Source organism: Buteo buteo, chromosome 9, assembly GCF_964188355.1.
Source record: "Buteo buteo chromosome 9, bButBut1.hap1.1, whole genome shotgun sequence".
Lineage (NCBI taxonomy): Eukaryota > Metazoa > Chordata > Aves > Accipitriformes > Accipitridae > Buteo > Buteo buteo.
Window position 1 is genome coordinate 20,663,290 of NC_134179.1, and position 19,238 is coordinate 20,682,527.

General features: G+C 48.1%; 1 protein-coding gene across 1 annotated transcript; it reads right to left on the reverse strand.

Moving 5' to 3' along the window:
- Positions 1 to 232: 232 nt before the first annotated feature.
- On the reverse strand, positions 233 to 7,589 carry LOC142034952 (uncharacterized). Its single transcript, XM_075036786.1, has 7 exons — positions 6,957 to 7,589; positions 5,940 to 6,005; positions 4,914 to 5,014; positions 4,096 to 4,160; positions 3,343 to 3,494; positions 3,108 to 3,260; positions 233 to 767 (listed from the first exon to the last, which is right to left on the reverse strand). The coding sequence occupies exons 1-7, from the start codon at positions 7,555 to 7,557 to the stop codon at positions 448 to 450; spliced, it is 1,458 nt and encodes a 485-aa protein (XP_074892887.1). The 5' UTR covers positions 7,558 to 7,589; the 3' UTR covers positions 233 to 447.
- Between the last annotated feature and the right edge of the window lie 11,649 nt (positions 7,590 to 19,238).

The window sequence follows — 19,238 nt, forward strand, 5'->3', positions numbered from 1 at the left end:
GAAGAAGACACCCCCAGATCCTCAGGTCATGCCAGGGCTTCCCATAGAGCTCTACCTTAGTGGCAGTGGAAAGCAGGCAGCACTGACCACAGATGCAGAACAATTTTTTAATTTCTTAAATTAAGCACCAAAACACCTTCTTTTTCTTTTTTTTTTCTTAAAAAAAAGTGTTTAATTTCTATTTGCTGACAGTTCTGCACAGCTCTCAAGCAAGATAAGTCAGGAGAAGATGTACAGCAGTGTGGAGCAAGCACTTTGTTTCCCAAGCCGAGCAAGTATTAAAAAAATTAAATTACAAGACAAAGAAGACTGTAGTGGGATATTCATGGTCCATAAAACACACCAGAAGGGTTTGCACAGCCAGTGGCTTGTGTCAGCCAGGTAAGGTAGGAGTGACTGCGCAGATCACCAGGGCCATGGGGGGTTTGGGGAAGCCCCAGCACCCCCTCAGAGCAGGGTGGACTGCTCCGGGAAGACCTGGTACACCTGGCCAGAGTGGGCCCGGATGCTCCACAGCCACTCAGGGGCCCTGGCCCGCAACTTCAGCTGGAAGGGGTCAAGGTGCAGGCACTCCCCCAGGTCATGCAACTCCATCGCCGGCTCCTCCACAGCTCTCACCGGTAGCTCCTCGGGGCTCAGGTTCCTCCTGGGGTGCCATCCCCATCTGGCCACCCTGCACCAGGCACCAGCAGCCACCAGCATTGCCAGAACAGCCATGATGGCTGCCCCCACCAGGATGTCAGCATGGCGGAGGAAGAAGCTGATCCCTGCAAGAGAAGGGCCATGGCCTCATCCTGCTTGCCCCAGTGACCCCCACTGTGCTCACAAAGTCCCCCACATCATGACTGCAGAGCTCAGGGGTGAGACCTGGAGCTGTAGGTGCTCCTCCAGCAGGGTCAACATCTCCCCTGCTGCCCTCCAGAAACCCTCACAGCCACCTCCAGGGCAGAGCATCTCTCCCAAACCTCCATCCCAAAGAAATATTTAGACGAAGAGCCAGCCTGCAGAAAAGAGCACAGGCCTGATGCTACCCCAGGAAAGCCCCAACAGAGCAAAGCCATTGCCAAACCCATATGCAGCTACATGGAGGCTAGAAGACCTGCTACCATTCCCATCCAGACCTGAAGGGATCCTCTCCTTGACCCAAGAGATAAGTATGCATTTATAAAATTCTTTATATATGAATATAACACCATATCCAGCCAGTCTGGGTAGGCTTAGACTGCATAACTGGTTAATGAATTTGGAGGTGAGAGGATGGATGAGAAATGCAATTTGACTGCAAGCTCACATTCAGGTTTAAGCCACTTCCAATGCTGCAGGGATAAAGAGTAGTTTTTGTAAAGTAGCAGCAGTGTTTTGAGTGCATATTGCAGAATATTGGTGTCTTTTTCAGGCTGGGAGGCCACATTACTCTGCAAGATTGGATTAGCCAGCTCTGATTATAGTCAAGCACCACATGCCATCTGCTTAGTCTTGTGTCAAACATGTCAGGGGAGCACCGAGGTAAACACCAGGAACATCAATGTCTTTCTTGCCAAGATCTACACAGTGTGACAGGACACCACAGGGCACTCCGAGGAGCAACCAAGTTTGCAGATCACATCAATTTCAGCAGAGGTAACTCATAAATCATCCTGGGCCACACACTGCTTATAGCAACAAGCCTGAGCAGCCAAGATCAGGGGGTGCAGAAGGTCTGGGGAAATAAAGGCCACATGTGCCAAGCTGTAACTCTGATGCAGAGAAAATAGCAGACTGGGGAAAGGGAGGCTAAGTCTCATGGAGAGGTTACACTTGCAAGTGCCAACACAGCCAGTGAGCAGAGCACAGCAGCAAACACCATGGACTGTTACCAGTATTTAAACACCTGTTAAATACTCTAGGCTAAGCTCCAGGTTCAAGTGCTGGCTGTCACATCAACTCACTGCTCCCAGGGAGCATGAGCTTTACCAAGAGTTTCCATCCACAGCCTCCCTCAAGCAGGGAGGGAAAAAAATCACAGAGGGGTTGAGGTGGGAAGGGACCTCTGGAGTTCATCTGGTCCAACCCACCTGCTCACCCAGAGCCACCCAGAGCTGGTTGCCCAGGACCATGTCCAGGGAGTTTTTTTTTTAATATCTCCAAGGATGGAGACTCCACAACTTCACTGGGCAATCTGTCCAGTGTTCAGTCACCTTCACAATAAAAAAGTGTTTCCTGATATTCAGAGCAAACCTCCCATGTTTCACTTTGTGCCCACTGCCTCTGGTCCTGTCACTAGGCACCACTGAGAAGAGTGTAGTTCTGAATTCTTTCCACTCTCCCTTCAGGTATTTATATAAATTGATAAGATTTCTCTTCTCCAGGCTAACCAGTCCCAGCTCTCTCAGCCTTTCCTCATAGGAGAGATGCTCCAGTACCTTCATCCTTTTGGCCCTTCATTGGGCTCGTTCCAGTGTGTTCATGTCTCTCTTGTACTGAGGTGCCCAGAAGTAGCAACACTCCCTAAAACTTTCAGGCACCACTCAGGAGAGCCTTTGGGAGCACAGATGTCACACTGAATTACACCCAACGAGCAGCGATACTTTAACCTGACACAGTTAAGTGATGTAGGTCATCCCTTGGATGCCTATCTAGGCTAACCTCTGAAAGCAGATGCCTTTGGAGTCCAGGAAAGGCTGTTTCACCTTTAAGTACAAGACTCTCATCCTAACTTAGGATACTGCCTAAACCTCACTCTTCCTCCCTCCCCTTAGTTTCCAGAAGAAATATATTTGCTTCCAAGTCTGCTCATATCTGAACATAACTCCCAAAGAAGAGCTCCTAATGTCAAAGGAGGAAGTCTAAGGGGACAACCAGCTGGGAATTGCCTTGCAAAGATATTATATATCGTTCCCACTCCAGACTAGGACATCTAAAGCCACTACTCTAGTAGCGGTGCCATTTTTAAGCATCACATGCAATGCACAACTGGTAGGATCCCAGTCAAGTGGAGAGCCCCTTACGCTGATGCGCTCACTCCAGGTTGCACGTGGCAAGAGTGATGCTGCATAAATTACTTGCCCATGCACACGAGAAAAACACCCAGCCACAGGAGAAAGCAGAGCCACTACTTTGTCTTCTACCTGATTGAGGAGCACGGATGCAGAGGGTGCCAGACTTGGTGGGAGAATGATCTTCATAGTTCTTTTTGCAGCGGCAGAGGTACGTGCCCACACCATTGAAGCACTCCGCCTCCTCCCCGCAGAGGCTGACCCCAGCGCTGCACTCATTCACATCTGTAACGGGGGGAAATAGGAGCCATAAGTAAGTCAGGCTTGGCACAAAAGGGTTTACCCCAGAGAAAAGTGAAGCACCCACCTTTAACAAAGAGTGAAATAAGCTGCAGCTTCTCCGTTCCTACCGAGGTGCCAAGCAGCTCCTCCAGCTGGGAGCGCAGGAGCAGAGACACATTTCTCTCCTCTGGCTTCAGGTACAGCCAGAAGGTGAGTAGCAGGTTGGCACCACTCATCCTGTGGGCAGGGGAGAGCCCAGGGTGAGGCAGGAGGAAAGCATCACCACCAGGCCCAGCTCTAAAAGCCCATTTAGACCTCCCACTCACTTGTATTAGATTGTGGTGCTGCAGACTCTTGCAAAGATTATTTGTGACAAGAGGAAGCTTTGCACTTGGACCAAGGGAAAAAGGAAAGTCCAGTAATGGCTCCTCACTTGGAGCTAGGTTGAAATGACTAGATATTCACATAAGGCAAATTGTAGTGGCAATTCACAGCCCCAAGTCAGCCTCAACCAAGTGTGGCAGGGACCTTGCTGACAGCTCCCAGCTTTCTCCAGCAGACACCATGGCAGGTGTGAGGATCCCCATTTTCTCCAGAGTTTAAATCTGTCTAGACCTGTTAAGGCCCTAGGCAGCACTAAACATCCATTTTTACCATCTTTCCTCTAGAAAACAGACTTTTTTCCTACTTTCAAGTCAAGTTACAGACCACAGGAGAAGAGCAAGGCTGGGTCTCAGCCTGGGGAAGGAGAATGAGAACCCAAGCCACTGCTATCCAAGAAGTACTACAGGCTATAGCAGAGTCACCTGCCAAGCCAGCAGCACAGCAGTAACCCTACCTTTTGATTTCTTTTAACTTTATTTCATTGACTCTGTTGGCAGAAAGCTTCAGGTTCTCCTGGATCTGCAAAGCAACAGAGTGACCAGCACTGATTTGAGGTTTGATGGGCAGGAGTATGGCAGCAAACAGTTTTTCTCATTCTCCCCTTCCCCCTTGGACTTCCCCTTCACAAACCACTCACGACACATTAGATGTCCCATAGCCCAGCACTCTGGACCTTTTCTCTAGGAGAATATCAATCGCTTCCATCTGCTTAGCTTCATCTCAACCTCTGCCAACACACAAGCTAATTTGGGAAGAGGAAGGGCAATAGTAGCCCCAGGTAAGAGTTTAGGTACTAAACCATTGCAGAGCAGCAGTGGATGGATGGTGGCGTTCTAGGCTAGGCAGCAGACTGAACCCTGTACCTGCTCCAGTTTGTGCCCCAGAAAGGAAAGTTTAGATACAGCCCTGAAAGTAGATGCTCATACGCTTGCCATATTTTAGGCTGTGGCTTACAGCCTGCCCCATTTCTAGAGGCAAGTTACAGCCCTTTGTTGGTTGTATCCCTGTCTCTGCAATGCTTTTCTGCTGCCTTGTGATGGCACAGCACTATGAAGGGCTGCAGCAGCTAAACACCAGCCACTGTCACCAGGCACCCTGCAAGGGCATCGGCATTGGCCTCAGATGACAGATTACGACCAACACAAGCAACTCGGATGCTGGCTCATCGTGTGGCTTTAACAGAAAATCCCGGGAATGAAGGGCACAACATGGTCTCTAGTAGTTGAAGATTTGGGACATCCCATTTGTTTTTCTCCCCATGCCCAGACTTACATGATTTTTCATAGATTCAAGAAGACCCTTTTGGAGCTCACTTCCACCATGAGAAATCCAGTCCTTGAGTTTGATTTCAATAGTTACTTCAAACAGCACATCTACCAGAAGACACAAGATCCTAGCATGTTTAAGTCTACATGACACAAACAGGGTCCTTAAATGAGTTAGTCCTTAAACACCAACACTAGCAGAACAGCTCCACGAGGACATGCTTGCATAAATCAGTGTCACATGCATATTTCCAGAGGTTGTGCATTAGGTAGAACAAGTTGTAGAGTAACAGGTGAAAACAAACCTTAGCTAATGCTTGGTGCTGAATACCAGACTTGATCTTTCAGCAAAAGTATATAAAGCATTAATATGTATCTGATCACAGTCATGTTTCTTTAGCTATTATCTTTCCCAAAGGTATCATCATAATTTGTGATGGAGTCTAAAAGCCCACTTCTCTCACCCATCTCTGTTTGGGATCAGCTTAGATAAACTGCTGTGGTCTGGCTGAATCCAGGCTGGCACAGATTTGCCAGAGTCTGCTGTTTAAAACTTATTTATTCAGCAATATTTCTCCTATTCAAAGCTCAGGCTTCTTCTGTATTGACTCCTTTTTGCAAGCTATTTCTGTGACTTGCTTTGCCATATAAGCCCAGTATTATGCTGCTTAGTTGCTAATGCTCCCATAAGGGGGGGTTTCTTCTCTCCCTGGTCTGAGGAGAAGGACTCCTACAGGTTTCTTTTATTGGAGAAATTGAGGCTCATTCACAGTCAACAAGTAATGCTTGAACTCAAACAAGCCAGCATTTATGTCAGGTTTTGCATGTGAACTCAGGTTTCTCCAGGGTAAGTACAAAGTCGCCAATGCACAACTATGGGACTGCAGTGATATCTTAAAAATTACAATCTTCCAAGTGATTACTATGCAGAAGCACCTTCCACTGCTTTCTAAACTTGATAAGCAGGTGATGTCCACGCACACTGCACTTAGGGCAGTGTTTTAAGACAAGCTTAACTCTTTGCATCACTCACCTCCAGGATGGTGCTGGGATTGCAGTGCTGTGTGGTTCTCCAGAGGTGCCAGGGCAGAAACCAGATCTGTCAAAGCAAGGGAAAGAATCAGGCTGCTAACCTCAGTGTACCAGAAAGAGGTGGGAAAAGTACATTAGGTATGTGTCACTTTGCAAGAAGAGTACCATGTGCCAGCTCCTTCCCATATTCCTTATACTGAAATCAAGTATCAAGCTCTAAATACAATCTTCTCTACAGTGGGAAGTGCTTTTTAGAAGGAAATCACCCCAATAAACCTCATTTCCATTTCTGGAAGTGGATGAAATGTTATCTATGTGAAGCCACCAGAGCTCCTACAACCCACAGAGCTGCCTTGGACCCCAATGGAGCAAAGCAGCTTGTGTATTAATTAGCAACTGCAAAAGAGCTAAATAAATTTTTCCCCACATCTACAATGAAGGGGCAAGAACAGTTTGGAGAGGAAGAAAGACCAATTGAAAACATCTTCTCTTCTGCCTTCAGGCAGAAATTAATACATATCAGTGGCTAAATATTTCTGTGAAAGAAGTCTACCATCAACTCCTAAGCTCTCTTAGGAGACAACCTCTCTTTTTTCCCCTCTTCCCTCTCACGTCCGGAGCTCAAACTCAGTTATTGTGACTAGGAGCACTGTGCCAGGCTACAGCCAGAACTGTTTAAAACCAAGATGAACATTCATAGTCTGCTTTGGTATAAAGTCATGGCTGAGAGGCTGGCTCCTCCATGGATAATTCAAAGCACTTGGATTAGAAACCAGCCTGTCCCCATTAAGAACATCATCCCATAGATGCCCATGTTACAACAGATAATCCTATCTGTTCTCAAGTACCACCTTCCTTGGATACAGAAGGAGTCACAAGTGCTACCACATGGACCAAATTAAGGTAATATCCATGTCTACAAATAAAACCTCTTAAGAGGAGTGCTGCATCACTGGAGATGGATATTGCACAGTGTCAGGCATCAGTTCAGCCACAAATAACCCAGAAAACACCTTACCAAAGAGCTCTTCAGTCCTTTCTCCCAGAGATACTCTATCTCCAGCAGTCACACCAGGAGAGGGGTAGAGAGAAGGTTTTGTATTCATGTTTAGCAGTGGCTCTTCCAGCATCGGTGTCTGCGTGCAACGTGCAGCAGCAACCACTTCTTCTGACAGGCTGTCGCTGGCCTGATCCAGACCAGATGGTTTGGCAGAGACACCTACATTGTTGCTGGGCATCTCCGACAAAGGGACACCTGCTGAGCGACGTGGGACTACAGTGACCAGAGCAGACACCAGCTCTACATCCCCCTTTGCAATCTCCAAGGCAGATGGCTTGGCTTTATGCCCAGCATCTTGCCCAGCTGGAGCTGGCTCCACCACCACATCATCTTTAGTTTCTCTGCCCTCATTGCCACCATCCTTAAGGTTCCTTTCCAGCTTGGTTTCATCCCGCACCTGACCACAGTCACTCAGGTCAAGCTTGCTCAGGTTAGCACCAGACTGAGCATCTTCCATGAGATTGGGAGGGTGTTGGGCCTCTTCATCAGGGCTCACAAGCTCAGGCTGGATCCTGCCACCAGCAGGTGCAGCTGATGGGCCCGGAGAGGCTCTCAGCATGGACAGAAAACCTTTTGTTACCGCTGTCCTCCAGCTCTCTTTCTTAGAGGTCCCCTGGACAGGGTCTCGGTGAGCTATGGTATCATTTGAAGAGCCCACAATTTCAGAGTCTCTGAATACATAATACTGTCCTTTAAAATATCTGTATTCATGGCTTAGGGAACCACTCCCTGACAGAAACAACACATGCACTGCAGTAGCTTGTGCAGCAAAGATCAGAGTGCCTTGGTTGTGACAGGCGTACACCACTTTGGTTTCCAGACTTGATGATACCCCCTGGAAGATGATTTTGTCCTGGTTCTTGCCGCAGCCATCACTCCCCTGGAACCCCTGGATGTAGATGACAATATGCTTCTGGGGGCCTGCCCAGATGGTCCAGTTGCACCAGATGTTGGTTTTAATGTCAGCAAGAAATGGCAGGTAAAACATCCCAGACTGATCCTGAAAGATGAGGTGGCATCTCCTGATGGGGAAGTACTCTATTGCCCAGGGAGGTCCTAGCTCTGACACATCAGGAAAATAGAAAAGAAACATGTCATCAACAGTTATTGTATGCACCAGGACATGGATACCATGCTTCTACAAGTGCTGCAAATTGCCACAGAAGAGGCCCCATTTCAGATCCTCTCCTGCTGCAAGATTTCTAGTTTCAGCCCCTGGAGCCACATCTCAGCTCTGCATTTAGAGCTGAACTGGGGCCCCAGCTGCTCTACAAGCATCTGGCCCTTCACAGCTCATCCAGCCTTCAGCAGCTTTAATTACGTGGGTTTGCTTCCAACAGAGGTTTGGCCAAAAATACTACTTGCTGGAAGTCTTCCTGTATTGGGTTTGCATAGCAAGGTTTTGGTAGTGGGGCGTCTACACAGGTGGCTTCTGTGAGAAGCTGCTAGAGGCTTTGCCTGTGTCCAATAGAGCCAATGCCAACCAGCTCCAAGACAGATCTGCTGCTGGCCAAGGCCATCAGCGACAGTGGCAGTGCCTCTGGGATAACACAGATGGGGGGGGGGAATCCTGTGCAACTGCAGATGGAGAGAGGAATGAGAACATGTAAGAAACAGCCCTGCAGATACACAGGTCAGTGAAGAAGGAGGGGGAGGAGATGCTCCAGGTGCTGAAGCAGAGATTCCCCTGCAACCTGTGGGGAAGACCATGGTGAGGCAGGCTGTCTCCCTGCAGTGCAGGGAGGTCCACGGTGGAGCAGATATCCACCTGCAGCATATGGAGGACCCCATGCTGGAGCAGGTGGATGCCTGAAGGAGGCTGTGACCCCATGGGAAGCCTGTGTTGGATCAGGCTCCTGGCAGGTCCTGTGGACCCATGAAGAGAAGAGCCCATTCTGGAGCAATCTGTGCCTGAAGGACTGCAGCCCGTGGAAAGGACCCACACTGGAGCAGTTCGTGAAGATCTGCAGCCCATGGGAAGGGTCCATGCTGGAGAAGTTTGTGAAGGATGGTGCCCTGTTGGAGGGACCCCATGCTGGAGCAGGGGAAGAGCGAGGAGTCATCCCATCCGGTTTCCCATTCCCCCCAAAGAGGAAGGAGCAGCAGAGACAACATGTGATGAACGGCCCATAACCCCCATTCCCCATCCCCCTGCACCACTGGTGCAGAAAAGGTAGAGAATTTGGGAGCAAAGTTGAGCCTGGGAAGAAGGGAGGGGTGGGGGAAAGGTATTTTAAGATTTGGTTTTATTTCTTATTACCCTACTCTGATTTGAATGGTAATAAATTAATTTCCCCCAGTCATGTCTGTTGTGCCTGTGATGGTAATTGGTGAGTGATCTCTCCCTGTCTTTATCTCAGCCCCCAAACCTTTCATTATATTTTCCCTCCCCTGTCCAGCTGAGGAGGGAGAGTGATAGAGCAGCTTTGGCAGGTACCTACCATCTAGCCCGGGTCAACCCACCACACTTCCCCTCCCCAGACAGCAGGTTATGATTGCCAGGCGGGGACTGCAGGTGAAAGACACAGCCTCATCCTTGACCCCACCAAGTACTTCTGCCTTCTAAAGATGGTTTGTGCCAAGATAAAAAGTACTGGGAGACCTACCAGCATGTTTCTGTTGCTGTCCTCCTGGCGTCTGGGTGTTTCTGGATACATCAGAAGGTTCCTGATGCTTTTGGCCTTTCAACAGTGTTTCTCCCCACAGGGCTGTGGGATGACCAGGGTGTGCAGGAGTGGTGCTTGAGGAGACATTTCTCTGCTCTCCTGCACCCACTTGGAGAGCTTCTGTGGTTTTCTGCATTTTAAATCCCCCAAAGATGGAGGCAGATGCCAGTTTGTCACTAGCAGCTGTGCCCTGATGCTGCACAGGCATCACATGCTCCTCTCTCCTCACTGCCCAGGTGCCAGGCCCAGAAGCTGGTGCCACCCCATCAGAGCCACTGCTCACATGGTCCTCAGGCCGAGGAAACACCACACCAGGCCTTGGGACAGTGACAGAAGCTGGAGAGGGACCCCTGGCCATCAAGCCCACAGAGGCTGAGGTTTCTCCTTGCTGGTCACCCACCTCTCCCAGCGCCACCTTTTGCATCCCAGAGCCAAGGCATCTGGGGGACCCATTTGTGCCCGGTTCAGAGGTTACTGATGGATGGTGAGATGGCAAAGGGGAGATCATCTTCCGTCCTCCTGGGCTAGCCAGCAAGATGCTTGTCCTTTGCCTAAGTCTGGCAGGGTCCAAATCCAAAGCAGCTGGCGGAGAGAAGACCAGCTTGGACACAGGCTCTACTTCTGGAGAAAGAGGTGCTTCAGGGATGAAATCAGTAGAGCCAAAGTCTGCAGGGACAGGTTCTGTGCAGGAAACCACCAGCGCAGGGATTGTTTCTGTCCCTAGGGTGGACATGGCTGTGGGAGAATGCTCCAGCCCTGTTGGCAAAGGGGGTACAACCAGCCCTGGCTGTGCAGCTCTGTCACTTTGGTGGTAGCAGCTTTGTACACCCAAGGAAGACACACAAGCTTTCTCAGCAGCTGGACGGTTGTGTGCTTGGGCATTCTGGGGAAGGCTTCCAGGGTCTGTAGGGGCTGACTGCAGGACATGACTGGTCTGGCCATGTGAATGAGGATGCTCTTGCAGGATGTCCCACGGTGCTGTGGGATGCAGCACTGTTTCCCCCCTGATGACTTCCCTAAATCTTTTCAAGGGGGAAATATCCATGAGCTTCGTATGTTGGAGGCCAGTTGTTCCCAGCTCAGGTTGAGTCATGGACAAATCCCTAAAACTGCTTTGGCTTCTCTCAGGTAGCAGATGCGAGTGGTCCCTCTTTACCACTTCATACAGGCTACTCAGGCTGGGCATCAGGTCCTTTGCAAGGCCATCAGCATCACTGCTCACTGTGCCATCAGTTGAAATGCTCAACTGGGGATGGCTTTCATCATTCTCTAAGCTGACTGTGCTGAGCCCTCGGTACATGGTGGTATCTGTGCTCTCTTTACTTTCTCTTCTGCCAGGGGACAAAGACTGCGAGTGTGCAGCCAAGTCCAGGCAACTTGTGCATGTTGGTTTAATAGTAAACTGTAGGTCACCCAGATCTTTCAGCTTCAGGGTAGGGTGTGGGACAGACCGGCTGTTCTCCAGACCTACACCTGCTGGGTGCAGAAAAGGCTCTGCTACCTGCAAGGCACCAAGCAAAGGTGTTTCCAAAAGCACACTTGAAACCCTGTGCATATAACCAAAACCCACAGTGATGTCCCTGCTCACAGAGAGGCTCTGCCCCCAGGTATCCTGTGCTGCAGTGGGGATTACACCCTCAGGTGTTCCTCTGCCTTGAGCTTCTTTGCAGCATCTCAGACCTTCTCGCAGCTCAGACCCCATTGCACAAGGAGCTTTTGTTTCCAGGAGTGGTGTCCTTGCCCGTTCATCTGGCACAAGCTCAACAGGACTTCCCACAGCAGTAGTACCCAGCATGATCCCTCTTCCCTGTATCAACTCACCACTTAACACTGTGGTCTTGCCAAGGCTCACGGTGCTACGTGTGGTTGCAAAGCCTGGCATATCTCTAAGGTTTTCAGCCCATCCAGAATGAAAAATACTATCTTGCTTTGGTAGTTTTGGAGCAGGAGTTTCAGAAATCACATCACCTTTGGAGGAAGATTCACCTTCCTGGTCTTGGAAGATGTAGTACTTCCCTTTAAATTGTGCATCTCTGCAGTTTGGCAAGTACCTCTTCAGCAACACAACGTGGACAGCCTGAGCAAATGTGGCAAAAACATGCGTCTCCTTTTTCCAGCAAGCATAAACCACACTGTTTTCCACCAGTGAAGAAACTCCTTCAAATAGGATTTTGTCCTCATTTTTGTTGCAACCCTCCTTAGTGATAAAGCCCTGAATATAAATTATTATATGCTTTCTGGAGCCTGCCCAGATTGTCCAGTTGCACCAAAAGTCTATGGGAGAATCACCATGGTAGGCTGGGGGAGAAAACTCCCCATACTTGTCCTTCAGGACTCTGTGGCAGCTTCTTACAGGCACATATGCCAATATCCAAGGAGGCTCTGACCCTGGAAGACAAGAAGCAATAACCTCAAGTTTTCCTCCATCTCCACTTCCCCAAAAGAGTCACTAGTCCTTATTACCAGAAATTATTTTCAAGGTCCCTCACCTCCCCATTTTGTCACCTCTCCAGTTTGTCAAGCAGGAGAACACACAAGTAACCCCACATCAGGTCCTGGGGTCAAGGGGAGGAGGCCACCTGAGCATGCACCCATGCACCAGCCTGGGGTGAGCCTAAAACTTCCATTCCAAGTGACAGTTTCCATCCACACCTGCTAGCAACCTACCCTAAACCTCCTCCCCATCAGCACTTAACCCACCTGTTTGTGCCACTCCAGAGTAGTTAGAAGACTGGGGGCAGCTGGAGAAGCCCCAGCCACCACCACCTCCTGCCCCATGGGGAGCCAGGCTGTACCCCTACTGCTACCACCCCAGAGCAGGGCACACTCATGCTTCAAGTCCCCCCCTGACATGACCATGCAGGAGCACAGAGGTCCCAGCATGGCCACACATTTAGTGCCACTTGTCCCAGGGAGGCAGGTTCCCATCTGCAGGGTCAGGCTATTTAGGGATCAAAGATAAAGGCCTGGGGAATTGCCACATCTGGACGAGTTACAAAAGCAACGAGTGCACTGTTACATTTGTTGTTTATACACCTGCAGAGCTGGCAGGTAGAGCTCTCCTGAAGGCATTTTCAACCCCTTTAAAGCAAAGGCTTCAGCCAAGAAAGAAGCCCTCAGAGCCTCAGTAGGATGAGCAACATTAGCATCTCACCATAGCTAAGTCAGCCCTCAAAGTGGGAAACCCCTTCCCTTGGGTGGGAAGAAATATAGTATTTTCCAAAAACACTATCTCAAAGCTAGAAGAGCCACAAGCCACTGATAGGTTTACCCTACAGGAGCACAATTAAAGTTTGGATTGAACTTTTGCTGCTTGTTTTAATTGCTGACTAACAGTGATGTGCTGCAGCACATTGCTCCTGCCTCCAGGGTCCTGCACTGTGGTAGGGGTTTGGCAGGTGCAAGATAGCACCACATGTTATCTCCCATGCTAGCACTGATTTTTTTTCCCTCCCCCAGCACTCAGTATCAGCCACATCCCTTCCCTCTCCATGCTACCCCAGGGCCACAACCCCAGGTTGTTTCTCCTGGCTTTCCACACCATGGCTTGAGGTACCCAACAAATTCTGGAGAGGATTTATTCAGGCTAAAAAAAAAAAAAGGCTGGTCTGAGGATTAACTTACCTGGTTTAACCTTCTGATATTCCCAAGACGATCCACATGCCTATAAAGAAAAGAGACCCTTATTGCAGACCCAAGTACCACTGCCCATACTTGTAAAGCTGCTCAGAGATCTCAGCCCAAACCTGATGGGAAGGGAGCACCAGATCCACCGTGTCCTGGTAGCTTGGGGTTTTGCCTGTGCCTGGACCAAGCCCCTAGGCTACCTCATTTCTTCCATGTGATGATAAACATTTACCCCTCCCCACCTCCAAAAGCATTGGCTCTTTTATGCTGTTAGACCACAACCAGTACAAAAACATAGCAAGCAAAACCCAGCTGTGCTTTAATCCATAGGGGCCATGCAGAGGAGAGAAGGATTTATAAGCAGGCAGGACACTGCGCCCAGGAAGGGAGTTTCCTACAGGGAACCGAGTCCTTGCTTCCCATCACTCACCCCCGGTGCAGCACCAGCAGTATCGCAGCCAGCAGCATCACAGCAGGACCTCAGCATCGCCCCAGGAGCCTGCCTGCCAGTGGCAGGTCCCCACACCCAAGGCACCAGGAGCAGGGCCAGAAGCATCAGGGTAGGCAAAGGCTTCATAGCAGAGGTTTACTAGAGGCGCAACATTAAAATAAGACCAAAAAAGAAAAGGAAAGGAAAACCTCTCCCTCTCTAAAATAACACCCCAGGCAAAGCAAACATGGAATCACCACCTTTCCCAGGCCCTCCCTAAACCACATGCCTGCGAAGGAGCTAGTCTGGGAGCCTACTCACTCATATACTGCCCTGTTACCCCTGTGATAGCAATTAGCTAATCAATTAAATGAGGCCAGCTATCACTCATTAGGGACAGACCTGCTCTTTCAATTTGCTGTCTAGTATTCCTCCATTGCTGGGTGTCTTGGTGAGAAAGCATTATCCACTGTTTATAATGCATAATGCTATAAACTGGAATTACAGTAATGCTGATACCCCAACCTGACCCAGAAGCAGAGCCCAAGTTGCTTGTTCTCTTAAAAAAAAAAAAAGAAGATTCAGTTACGGGCGGGGGGAACCATGATGTAAAAGTGTTTTCATCACAATATTTTAACTGGCTTCTGCTGAGGGCTGATTTCCCTTGGGGCTGCACCATCCTGATGCAGGACTGAGTGAAACAGGTGAAACTGCCTTGAAACACAAGTGGCTCCTCTCCTCATCTACACTTAGTGAGGAGGTGTGGAAAGCAAATAGCCTAGGTGATGATGTGTAAATTATTAGATGCTTAAAATTCTTTCAGCTGTAATAGTCTAACTTGTCATTAGGGGCCACGCAGATAAGGCAATTAGGCTGTTTGACATGCGGCTCTGACAATATTCCTTTTAAAATGTCAATCATGATTTAGCAAAATAAAATAAAAATTCCTTTCTTTCTTCTAAGTCATTACAGCTTGACAAGCTGACAGATGTTCAGGGACAAATACACCCATTTTTTTCATGGGCTGAAACAAGCAGTGTGTCAGACCTTCCCCAGCTGCCTGGGGTTTGTAGTGGCGTTGGTGCAAGTGACTGCATCCTAGCTCCCTGTTTTTAAGCTTTTCTGCCCATCCTGCATGCAGTCCTGCTGGCCAAAAGGCCAGTGAGAGGCTGTAATTCTTTCAGCAGCACAAACCTCCTCCTCCCACGGCTGCCTGTGTAACTACATATGTCCAAAGCGACCCCAAATTCCCTCTTGCTGTCCTATGGCAGGCACAGACAGACCTGCAAACACCACTCCACACTTACCATAGAACCATAGAATCATTTAGGTTGGAAAAGACCTTTAAGATCATCAAATCCAGCCATAAACCTAACACTGCCAAGTTCACCACTAACCCATGTCCCAAAGCACCACATCTACGTGTCTTTTAAATACCTCCAGGGATGGTGACCTAACCACTTCCCTGGGCAGCCTGTTCCCTTTCGGTGAAGACATTTTTCCTAATATCCAATCTAAACCTCCCCTGAATCAACTTGAGGCCGTTTCCTCTCTTCCTATCACTAGTTACTTGATAGAAGAGACCGACCCCCACCTCACTACAACCTCCTTTCAGGTAGTTGTAGAGCGCGATAAGGTCTCCCCTCAGCCTCCTTTTCTCCAGACTAAACAGCCCCAGCTCCCTCAGCCGCTCCTCATAAGACTTGTGCTCCAGGCCCCTCACCAACTTGGTTGCCCTTCTCTGGACACGCTCCAGCACCTCAATGTCTTTCCTGTAGTGAGGGGCCCAAAACTGAACACAGCACTCGAGGTGCGGCCTCACCAGTGCCAAGTACAGGGGAACAATCACCTCCCTGCTCCTGCTGGCCACACTATTTCTGATGCAGGCCAGGATGCCGTCGGCCTTCTTGGCCACCTGGGCACACTGCTGGCTCATATTCAGCCGGCTGACAACCAGCACCCCTGTCGCGGTAGAGACGGACACGACAAGTAATAGATCATGCAAAATGGCTACTTTATTGTTCTAACACACCTTTTTATACCCTTCTTTTGAGTATGTGTTAGTATATGATTGGTTTGGTTAGTAACTAACAATTCATGATTGGTGAGTTCGTTAGGACGGTTCTTCTTATCACTATCTTGTTTTTGTACTGGTCTTCTCGGATCTTTCCAGACTCTCAAGGATACACTACAAGCTGCTCAAGGTCGCGCTGTTCTCGAACTGTCAGGAATTCCGTAGGCTCGTTGCATCCCCCGACAATTCCCCCTTTTTGTATTTGTGCTAAAGATATTGTCCCGGCTGCCCTCTGCAGGGTCCTTTGCAGAAGGCTGAAAAGACAGGGCAACATCAGGAGCATAGTTATCACAACCAAGATCACTAGCCCCACAGTCTTGAGCAGAGATATCAACCATCCAGACAATCCCCAACCCTCGAACATCTTCGTCAGCCAATCTAATTCATCGCTTTCTGTCAGCTTCCTGACTCCCTTCTTTAATTGTTGAATACTACTGAAAATGGATTCTGAGTGATCAGATAAATTCATACAACACATCCCTTCAAACTCATCACAACCATGTCCTTGTGCTAAAAGCAAGAAATCAATTGCAGCTCTATTTTGTACTGTAGCATGTCTGACACTATCAAAGTCTAGCAGTAAATCAGATAATACTACACCAGTCTGTATTCAGGGACCCCAGAATTTGTGATTCCTGGGGTGGCAATGAGGGTGAATGCCCGATTCGTGGAAACCAGGCATTCCCATCCATTGAGTCCATGACCTGCTGCACAGGGGTCTCCATCAATAAGTTCTTAAACTCTGTTGATGTCAGTGTAACCCCTTATTAAACCTGCAAAAAAAAAGGATTGCTTGGTGTTACTGTACTAAGGTATAAGCAATCTTGTCCGGTCACATCAGCCAGGGTCATCCAGATGTTTTCTTTGGTTTGCGGCGGTATCCATGACTACGTCCATCTGAGGACTGTGAGGTAGATGAACCATCTGTACATTCTTGTGCTGTCTTGCTCCGCGAACTCAGCCCAGCAATTGGTAGGTGCCAGCTTTGCGTGGGCGTCCCCACGGAGGCAACGACGGCCTTGCTGTACACCAGCCCGATGCTCTTTGGAAAATCCCGGTATTTATACATTTGCAGAGGAACGGATTTCAACACACGTGGCCAGCGGGTGCCAAAATCCGCCTCAGTTGCAACCTATGACGCATGCGCTTGCTGGCCAGGCGCGCTGCACGAGTCATAGCCATCCTGTCTATTGGTTCATGGGCTTTGTGATGTGGTTGCAATGCACAGAGAATCTTGACCTGTTATATTGGCCAAGGTGACCTACACTTAGTTTTTTGGTTGAGGTGGTATTTATATTGCCGCACCCTCTGGGATGTTCCAGATGATGACGGTCACACAAATCAAGTGGGAGTCCATTGTGGGCCTGCATCTGTGGAAACACAAGCATAACCTCGCCCCCAGGTTAATAGCTCACATGGTCAATTCCACTGACCAGTAACTAAATCTTTAACATGTACTTTGATACCCTTTTGTAAATTCTGTGTTGAAAAGAAAGAAGTGTTGAGAAAGAGGAGGTAGGGAAGAATTATCCCCATAACGGAGAAAGTTAAGAACATAAACTGCTTTATCTAAGCATGCCTATGGTGGTTCCCCAACCATTCCCCCTTTTTGTTTGTTTTTTGTTTGTTTTTTTGTTGTTGTTGTTGGTGGTGGTGGTTTTTTTGTTTCGTTTTGTTATTTTGTGGGTTTTTTTTTTTTTTTTATTCTTGCATTACCTTCCATATAAAAACCTGGTAAAGTGGTATGACTCCAGATATGCATGATTAAATAAGGTTCTGTTCGTAGTTGAATACTTTTCCAGAGTTCTAAAAGCACATCAAATAATAATTGATTGTCTGACATGGTCAAAGCCACTTTGTCTAGTCGAGAAACTAAATTAGCTACATACGCTGAGTCAGTTACAATATTCACAGGAGTAGAAAAAATAGAAAAAGCAACAGCCATTGCACGCAGCTCTACCACTTGTGGAGAACCATTTTTATGTACTAGTTTGCCGTTCCAGTTGTTGTTTTCATACCATACTACTGCTGCTTTACCGGTTATTCCAGAACCATCTGTGAAGACAGTAGGGCCCTTCACAGGTTCCGGCTGGCTTAAGTTTTTCTGACCAAATGGTATTTCTCGAGCAAATTTCAGGAGCAGGTGCGACGGTAGATGATACGAAATCTGTCCTTGAAAACCCACCATAGCTGCTTGCAGCTCATAATTGTTTGCCAGACACCATTCAAAGTACCAATTTTGAACAGGTAAAACAATCGTAGCTGGATCACGTCCTATTAGTTCTACACAGCGTTTTCTGGCTTTTATGATTACATCAGCAATAAGTTCAAACAAGCCAGGAGCAGTATTTCATGGCTGGAATGACAAAAACATCCATTCTAAATTACGTAATGGGTCATCCCACTCAGAATTCCACTGCACCAAAGCACCAAATGGCACAGTTTTGGCAATTAGCACAAAGAATTGTACCAATCGAGACAGATCAATTCGAGAAACAAATTTCTAGTATATACATTGTTCCACCATGTGAATTACATTTAACGCTTCCTTATTCAATATTCTGGGTTCTGTTGGATCATTGGAATGTTTTAATAAGTCCAAGAGAGGTTGTAACTGCGCATTGGTCAGTCCAAGATAGGGCCTGATCCAGGTCAAGGATCCCATTAATTTCTGTACATCATTGAGTGTCTTAACTGCAAGATTAAGTTTCACAGGTTGGGGCACAACCTGCATGTTTGTAATTGCCATTCCCAAATATTTCCAGGGTGCTATTTCTTGCACTTTTCCAGGGGCAATAACCAACCCATATTGTCGTAGTGAATTCGTGGCCAAATTTTTCATGTCATTCAACTGCTCCTTGTTGTCTGATGCTAACAGAATGTCATCCATATAGTGATAACAATAACTAGTGGGCAATTTTTCCCTTACAGGTGACAGAGCTTGTGCAACAAACCATTAACAAATGGTTGGTGAATTTTTCATGCCCTGCGGCAGAACTCTCCATTGATATCTTTTTGCCTGTTCCGCATGATTGATAGAAGGCACAGAAAATGCAAATATTTCTTTGTCTCGGGAAGCTAATGGAATTGTAAAAAAACAATCCTTAAGGGTCATGACAATGATTTCCCAATCTTGAGGGATCATGGCAGGTGAAGGCATGCCTGGTTGCAGAGCCCCCATCGTGGCCATGACAGCATTGACTTGCCGCAGGTCATGCAAAAATCGCCATTGTCCTGATTTTTTTTATCACAAACACTGGAGTATCCCATGGACTGTGAGATGGTTCAATGTGTCCGGCAGCTAGTTGTTCTGCTACCAATGCTTGCAGGGCCTTTAATTTTTCAATTGGTAGGCACCACTGATCCACCCACACAGGGATATATGTTAACCAGGTTAAAACAAGCATGGGTTGTCTAACACCCTGCAGCACAGTGGCCCCCGT

Coding starts and splice junctions, on each gene's coding strand:
- LOC142034952 (XM_075036786.1), bottom strand. CDS start 7,557: ATGCTGAGAGCCTCTCCGGGCCCATCAGCTGCACCTGCTGGTGGCAGG. Junction 5,015..5,939: donor ATCCCAGCACCATCCTGGAG/GTGAGTGATGCA, acceptor GTCTTCTGGTAG/ATGTGCTGTTTGAAGTAACT. Junction 768..3,107: donor CATCCGTGCTCCTCAATCAG/GTAGAAGACAAA, acceptor CTTCTCTTGCAG/GGATCAGCTTCTTCCTCCGC.